The following is an 8,484-nucleotide window of genomic DNA, read 5'->3' on the forward strand; positions in this document are numbered from 1 at the left end:
GAACGACAGAGAGGTTTTAGGAGGTGGAATGGAGGTGAAGGAAGAGAAACAGAGAGACAGAGGAAGAGAAAGGAAGCAAGAGGAAGACAGGGAGAGAATGAGACAGGAAGACAAGGAGGAAGAAGAGGGGGAGGTGATGGAGGCAAGGGGAAGGAAGGGAGACAGGGAGGGAGAGAGACCAGGGAGAAATTGACAGAGACATTAAGACAGAGTAGGCAGGGAAGCAAGGGAGAGGAAAAGAGACAGGGAGAGAATGGAAGGAGGTGGAAGAGAGGGAGAAAGGGAGACAGTGAGACGGGGAGACAGGGAGAAAGGGAGAGAAAGACAAAACAGAAAGGGGGCAGGAAAACAGGAGATAGGAAGAGAAAGGGAGTGTAAGAGAATAAGGAAGAGAGAAAGACAGTGAGATAGGGAGACAGGGAGATAGACAGGGAAAAGAAGGGAGAGGAGTGGGATGGAAGCAAGAGGGACAGTGAGGCAGGAAGGGAGGCAAGGAAGGGGGGGCAGGGAAGAGGGGGGCAGGGGGGGCAGGGGGGGCAGGGGGGCCGTAGGAGACATGGGTAATCCTAGCTTAGGCTGGACACCGGTTATTGTGGCGCGGCTTAACCTCCACACCGCGTCTCTGGGGAGGAGGAGGAGGAGGAGGAGGAGGAGGAGGAGGACAGGAGAGGAGAGGAGGAGGAGGAGGTTAAAAAGAGGGATGGCGAGGAAGGGAAGCGCTTATCACGTTCAAATGTAAAATAATAATAATAATAATAATAATAATAATAATAATAATAATAATAATAATAATAGTAATAATAATAATAATAGTAATAATAATAATAATAATAATAATAATAATAATAATAATGATAATAATAATAATAATGATAATAAAACTTCATGTATATTATAACCGAACGACTTTAAGAAGATGAAGAAGAAGAAGACGAAGAAGAAGAAGAAGAAGAAGAAGAAGAAGAAGAAGAAGAAGAAGAAAATGAAGAACAAAAAGAAGAAAATAAGAAGAAAATAAGAAAAAAAGGAGAGAGAGAGAGAGAGAGAGAGAGAGAGAGAGAGAGAGAGAGAGAGAGAGAGAGAGAGAGAGAGAGAGAGAGAGAGAGAGAGAGAGAGAGAGAGAGAGAGAGAATAACAAACCGAGGCAAAGAGAAAAACCGAAACAGAGACAGACAATAACACACACACACACACACACACACACACACACACACACACACACACACACACGCAGAGAATTAGTCGAGGATTTGTCATGGAAAGAGAAATATGAGGCAGGCAGGAAGGAAGGAAGCAGAGGAGGAGGAGGAGGAGGAAGAAGAGGAGGAGGAGGAGGAGGAGGAGGAGGAGGAGGAGGGCAAGTCAGAGAGGATCACTTACAATCCTCTTTAATTTTAGCGACAGAACGGAAAGGCAACACGACCCCGACTTGTTCTAATCCCCGACTTGGTCACTGCTCTCTCTCTCTCTCTCTCTCATCCTTAGCATCCGTTTCTCCTACTCATTTTCCTTTATTTTCCTTTCCTCTTCCTTTTTTCTTCATTTTCCTTTTTTTTCTGTATTTTCTTTCGCATCTTCCTTCCTTTTCCTCATTCGACTTTTCCTTCTTTTCTATTTATATTTTATTTGTTTTGCTTTTCTTTATTCCCTTCCTTCCCTTTCCTTTCCTTCCTTTTCCTTTCGCTATGTAATTTCTTTTCCCTGTCGTCATTTCTTCCGTGGTTACTTTCCTGTTTTCCTTTTCTTCCTTTGTTTCTTTTCCTGAACTTGTCATTTCACTTATTTCCTTCTCCCTTCTTCTTTCCTTCCCTTCTCATTTATTCCTTTCCTTCATTCTTTTCTTTCATTTCAATCTCTCTGTTTTCCTCCTCTCTTCTTCCTTCCATATGTAGCCTTTTATCCCTTCCTCTCCTCTCTTCTTTATCCATTCTTTCCTTTCTCTTCATTCTCTTCTCATTTTCTCCTCTTTTCCTCTTCTTCCTCTCTTCCCCTCTTTATTTTTCTCCTGTCTCCCTCTGCTTTAGATTTCTTTTTTTTCTTTTTTGTGTTCTCTTTTTCTTCTCGTTCTCCTTCATTTGCTTCTCCTTCGTTCTCTTTCTTTTTCTCTTTTTCCCTCTTTTATTTCTGTGACTTCTCTCGTGTTCGTCTCTTTAAGCGTTTCTCTCTTCCCTCTTTATTTGTTTTTCTTTTCTTCCTTTCTTCCATCTGTCTTCCTTCGCCCACACTCACTCAATACGTGTCCATCACCCTCCTCCTCCTCCTCCTCCTCCTCCTCTTCTCCTCCTCTTCTTCCTTTCATTCTTGTCACATTTTTTTCCTTCTCTCCCTCTTCGATTTTTATTTTTTATCCTTCCTTTTTCGTATTTATTTTATGGTGATTTCCTTTACTCCTATCACGTTTTTGTGCTTCCTTCCCTTCCTTTCTTTCTTTCTCTCGTTCTTTCTTTCTTTCTTTCTTTCTTCCTTCTTTCCTTCCTTCAATTACTCATTCATTTATTCATTCATTCTTTCTTTTTTTACCAGTGACTTAAACACACACACACACACACACGCACACACACACAAGCAAGCAAAGGAAGAGGAGCAGGAGGAGGAGGATAAAGAAGAGGAAGAGGAGGAGGAGAAGGAGAAGTCTCGCATTACATATAGAAAAGATTGTCCTGTCCCTCCCTCTACCCTCCCTTCCCATCCCTCTCCCTTCCTTCCCTCCTTCCTTCCTTCCTTCGGCGCTGGACATTATGGAGAACGAGAGGAAAAACGAGCCGGCTAATCTCTAATCTCTAATGCGCTGGTCAGTGGCGGGGAAGTTTGTTTATTTTGTGACTCGGATAATCTAGATTGTGTCCGCGCGCTTGAAGAACGTGTGGCGAGGCGGATATTATGCCGGGTATAAGACCTTGCCTCGAGGGAGTGTGTGTGTGTGTGTGTGTGTGTGTGTGTGTGTGTGTGGAGGAGGAGGAAGGTTGAGAGTGAGGTGGGGAGGGTTGGGGTTGGTGTGTGTGTGTGTGTGTGTGTGTGTGTGTGTGTGTGTGTGTGTGTGTGTGTGTGTGTGTGTGTGTGTAATTTCTCCTCCTCCTCCTCCTCCTCCTCCTCCTTCTCCAGTTTCTTTTCCTCTCCTCATTTTTCTCACCTCTCCTCTCTGCGTTCTTTTTCTCTTCTCTTCTGCTCCTACTTCCTCTGCTCTTCTTTCTTCTCTTAGTTATGTTTCTTTTTCCTGTGATAGTTTTTAATTTCCTCTCCTTTCCTTTCTTCCCCTTTCTTTTCTCTTCCTTTCCTTTCCTCTCATCTCACATTCTTTCCTTTACTTTCTCTTCTTTTTCTCTCCTTTCCTTTCCTTTCCTTTCCTTTCCTTTCCTATCCTCTGCAACTTTCCTCTCGTCTTCTTTCCTCATGTCCTTTCCTTTCGTTATTTTTTTCCTTTCCTCTCCTCCACTTCTCTCTTCATCCTCTTCACTCCACTCCTTTTCTTCACTCTCCTCTCCTCAATCCTCACCTACTCCTCCTCTCCTCCTCCTCCTCCTCTGTGTCATGTCTCTTGAGTATTCTTGTGCAGCTTGAGTCTCCGTGGCCGTGTGTCTGTGTCTTGTGTGTCTTGTTGTTTCTCCTCGTCGCGGCCCAGCTCCTGTTTCACGTGTCCTCCCCGAAGAGCCTGGCGGTGGTGTGTTGTTTCTGGCGGGGCGGCGGAAGAAGGCGGGGAGTGGCTGGAAACTGGTTTGTCTGTCCGCCCGGCGTTTGTGTGTGTGTGTGTGTGTGTGTGTGTGTGTGTGTGTGTGTGTGTGTGTGTGTGTTTGAGTATGTTAGACTTTGGGCGAAGAGACTGACTGACTGACTGACTGACTGACTGACTGACTGACTGACTGACTGACTGACTGACTGACTGACTGACTGACTGACTGACTGTCTTGCTTGGTGGCTCTTGGTCGGTGGTTGGTCTTGGGACGTGTGTGTGTGTGTGTGTGTGTGTGTGTGTGTGTCTGTGTGTGTGTGTGTGTTCGGGGGGTGAGGAAGGATTGGGGAGGTTGTGTGTGTGTGTGTGTGTGTGTGTGTGTGTGTGTTGGGGGGTGAGGAAGGATTGGGGAGGTTTGTGTGTGTGTGTGTGTGTGTGTGTGTGTGTGTGTTTTGGGTGGTGAGGAAGTATTTTGGAGTTTTGTGTGTGTGTGTTTGTGTGTGTGTGTGTGTGTTTGTGTGGGGGATCGTGTTTGGAGGGGGGTATATCGTGTGTGTGTGTGTGTTTGTCTGTGTGTGTTGGATTTAGGATTGTTATTGCTATCGTTTTTTGTGTTTGAATGTGCGAGAGAGGAAAAAAAAAAGATTCTTGTCCTCGTAACAAAAATAATAAAAAGAGAGAAAACGAAAAAATAGAAGAAGATGATGCTGTGATAATGATAGAGATAGATGAATGAATGAATGAATGAATGAAGGAAGAAATAAAAAGATCCTATTCATATGATAAACAAAAGAAGGAAGAATGAATGAAATATGGAAGGAAGAATGGAATGAAATAAGAAATGAGATGAATGAATGAATGAAGGAATGACGGAAGGAGTGAAGGAAGGAAGAAATAAAAAGATCCTATTCATATAATAAACAAAAGAAGGAAGAATGAATGAAATATGGAAGGAAGAATGGAATGAAATAAGAAATGAGATGAATGAATGAATGAATGAAGGAAGGAATTAATAAAAAGGAGGATGAAAAAAATATACTATGATAATTTAAAGACAAGTGCAGCTGTGTGTGTATGTGTGTGTGTGTGTGTGTGTGTGTGTGTGTGTGTGTGTGTGTGTGTGTGTGTGTGTGTGTGTGTGTTGACAAGCGCACCCACAGCGGCTCGGCGGCCACCAATTACCTCTTAACGAGCACCGTAATTGCCAACGAACAGGTGACATTTTCCCTCCTGCTGTTACGCCGCCTGTCCAGTGAACCGCGGCCGCCACACCTGTCCGCCTCACCTGCCTGGCCCCGCACCTGTCCCGCGTCACCTCAGCGTCACATCCATCTCACGCCCTCCTTCAATCCTTCCTTCTTATCTCTTCTCTCTGTCTCCTTTCTTTCGTTTTTTTTCCTTTTTGTTATATTGTTATTTTTTATTCTTATTTATTTCCTGTGCAAAAGTTGAATAGCGATATAAAACCAGATATGGGAGGCGGTGGTTGAGTGGTCAGAGTGCGTGCGTGCTGAGACCGAGGACCTAGATTCGAGTCCCATCCACCCATCGTTGAGTGTCGGAAGATTATCCACACGCTGCCCAGACCTTCCATCAATGCCAACCGCAGCTACTTGGTTTAAATGGAGCACCGGGGGGCAGCATAGGCCAAGCAAAATTCACATATCACGGCAGCGACTATAAAAAAAATTCGCCTGCGCTACTAACGGGTGGGGTCGTTCAAGAGACACCGCAGGAGAGCCTACCTGCGCTATAGACAACATCTAAAAAAAAAAAAAAAAAAAAAAAATATATATATATATAAAATTAAATATTCTTCCTTTAACCTTTCCTTCCTGTCTTTCTCCTCCTTTTGTGTCCTTTCTTTCGTTTCTTCCATTTTGCTATACATATTTTTCTTCTCCTTTCCGTAACATGAACAGCAACACAAGACAACACAAGACACAAAACAACAAGATCTTTTAGACAGAGTAGAGTCAAAGGCATTTAATTTCATCGACTCCCCTTCTCTTGACATTCTTCTACCTCTTAAATTCCTCCGTAATGTTGCCTCTCTTACTAACCTCTATCGATATCTTCACGCTGACTGCTCTTCTTGACTTGGTAAATGCATGTCTCCACCCTTCCCACGGCCCCGCTCCACACGGCTTTCTACTTTGGTTCATCCCTATGCTATCCTAATTTCTGATGCAAGAGTTAACACATATCTTCATTCTTTTTTCTTTTTCGCTCATAAATTCTGCAATAGCCTTCCTTCGTCTGTATTTTCTCCTCCCTGCGGCGTGGACACTTAAAAACGGATTTCCAAGACATGTCTCCAACCTAATCTGACAGTATTAAGGAGTCTTCTTGTCTTCTGCGTGTGAACTTTTTTTTCAGTCTTTCTTTTCCTCGTGAACTGTCTCTGTTACTGTATAAAATTCCTGTTGTTTTAGCTTTTGGAAGGTTGAGTGTGGTGGCATGAAGGGAGGGTCTGAGGAAGGGAGGAAGGGCAGGAAGGGAGGGAGACATTGAAGGAAGTGTGGAGGAAAAGTTTGAGGGAGTGAGGGAGAAAATAAGGGAGGAAGTGAGGGAGGGAAGGGTGAAGGAAGAGTTTGAGGGAGTGAGGGAATGCAGAATTAAGCGAGGAGTTGAAGGGAGAAAGTGAGAGAGGGAAGGGTGAAGGGAGTGAAAAAGGGATGATTGAGGGAAGGGACTGATGAAGGGAAGAAGGGAGAAAGTGAGGAAGGCAAGGGAGAAGAAAGGGAAGGGAAGGGTAAGGGTAAGGATAGAAGGGGAAAAGAGAAGGGAGGAAGTGAGGGAGGGAAGGGAGAAGAAAGGAAAGGGTTAAGGGAAATGATTGAGGGAGGAAAAAAAGGGGGTGAAGGGTGAAGGGTTAAGGGAGGGTTATAGCAGTACCCTTCACCGGCACCTGCTAAGCTCCCCATCACCACCCCTTCCTCCCCCCTCCCCCTCCCCCCCTCCCCCCCCCCCCCGCTGTAATGAACTATGGAAACTCAATAAATATCTGTCCAAAGTCTTCATCATTTATCAATTTCATTTGTCTCGTCTTGGCCAGGCGTCACCAACCCTTCCCTCCGCCTTTGTGACGCTCCAGCTCTCTCCTTCCCTCCCTCCCTCTCCCTTCCCTCCCTCCCTCTTGGTTGTGTTCTCCCTCCCTCCTTTCTCTCCCTCTTGGTTGTGTTCTTCCTTCTTTCTCTTTTCCTCCTTCCTTTCCTCCTCGGTTGTGCTCTCCCTCCCTCCTTCCATCCTTCCCTCCCTTTCTTTTCCTCTTGGTTGTGTTCTCCCTCCCTCCTTCCATCCTTCCCTTCCTCCTTTCCCTCTGGTTGTGTTCTCCCGCCTCCCTTTTTACCTCCTTCCTGCTTGTTTTCTCCCTCTCGTGTTCACTCTCCTTCCCTCAATCCCTCTCTTGTCCCTCTCTTGTGTTCTCCCTTCCTCTTATCCCCCCCCCCCCCACTCAAGCCGCCCAGACGCCCTTGAGCCTGGTAACGCGCCCTGTACACCTCGACTCGCCGCTAAAAAAGGGTGGAGCCAGTTTAAGTGAGTTTCCTTGTCACCGCCGCAGGATAACCAACTAACTAACAAGCGTGCCACGACCCCCGCCCCCGTCCCCTCCGCCGCCGCCGCCGCCAGGCAATATGTCGCCCCGCCAATTATCAGCAGTGACAAGTATTGACTCTGACCCACCAAATAGTGATTATTCTTTTCTCGCAGACAAAGCAATTATCACAACAAACTCGCCGATTCATTTGTCTCTGACTCCCCGCAGCTTTCATCGACTGCGAGAAGGTTTGTTTACTTTCCCTCCGCCCGCCAGAGGGACAGCGACTCTAAGGCGCCGCGCACAGAGGCCAAAGTCGCGGGGACGGGCGGGCCAAAGGTACACTCGCCGGCGCTTGGAGTGTGTGCTTACTGTCATGCCTGGAAAGCGACGAACACTGTTGATCATCGTGTCGGGAGGAGTGTCGAGGCGCGCGGCGGGGCACACACGGCCCTCACCGCCTTTATCGCCGCTGTTTGCCTATTGATTGGGGGCAGAGGCCGGCCGGGGATATTAAGCGGACGGCGCCTCCTGACAGCAACAAATGCACGAGTCTGGCGGCGCTACAGCATCAATTCCCAGGTCCTCTCGCACTCAATTTGTCTACCATTCCCCGGCGTTAGTGGCGTCATAAAACACTGCAGATACCGGCGTTAAATAAAGCAGGCGCGGCGTTAGGGGCATCGAGGCACCGGCGGCCGCAACAACAAGGCGGGGAAAAAACGTTGCGCCTCAAGACGTGCGAGGAGAAAGTGGCGTGCGGCACCTTAAGGCTAAGTGGCCCCTCGACTCCCGCGCAGTCACCGGCTTCCACAAAATGGCGTAATCTGTTGAGCGAGGAACGGAGAGCCCCCTGCCGCCCCCTGCCGCCCCCCTGCCACCCTCGCCCCCATGCCGCGGCGAGGGCGATACCGGGGGCTCGGCGCTGCGCTCAAACACCCCAGCGGAGAACCTTCTTTGGCAGGGCACGCGGCGGAGTTCTGCCCATCCATACCCAAGTCCCTGCCCCTCCCTGCCCTGCCCTGCCATGCCCTGTAGAGCCCCACTCACCGTAGCCATATTATCGTACTCAGAGCATAGTACGGTTTCTGACGAATAACTATTGCCAAGAAACATCAGGATCTAACTCTTATAACGATCTATGAATGAGTTTCGTTATTGGAGCCCAGAAGACAGTCTTGGGGTAGGAAGTCGGGAAATATAAGCGGCTGAGTACGACAATCTGGCAACGTTGGGCCACCGTACCTTGTCTTAACACTCTTCCTTGTCCGTCATT

The 8,484-nt window shown here is 47.1% G+C and overlaps 1 protein-coding gene across 1 annotated transcript in view; it reads right to left on the reverse strand.

Moving 5' to 3' along the window:
- LOC126980203 (hypermethylated in cancer 2 protein-like) overlaps positions 1 to 8,267 on the reverse strand; it is an 85,115-nt gene extending 76,848 nt beyond the window's left edge. Inside the window, exons 1-2 of the mRNA XM_050829837.1 lie at positions 8,013 to 8,267; positions 7,514 to 7,688 (exon numbers count right to left, since the gene is read on the reverse strand). Coding sequence (XP_050685794.1) covers positions 7,514 to 7,688; positions 8,013 to 8,267 — 430 coding nt within the window. The remainder of the gene's footprint in view (positions 1 to 7,513; positions 7,689 to 8,012) is intronic.
- Positions 8,268 to 8,484: the final 217 nt, after the last annotated feature.

The sequence above is a fragment of the Eriocheir sinensis genome, chromosome 43 (assembly GCF_024679095.1).
Source record: "Eriocheir sinensis breed Jianghai 21 chromosome 43, ASM2467909v1, whole genome shotgun sequence".
NCBI classification, from domain to species: Eukaryota; Metazoa; Arthropoda; class Malacostraca; order Decapoda; family Varunidae; genus Eriocheir; species Eriocheir sinensis.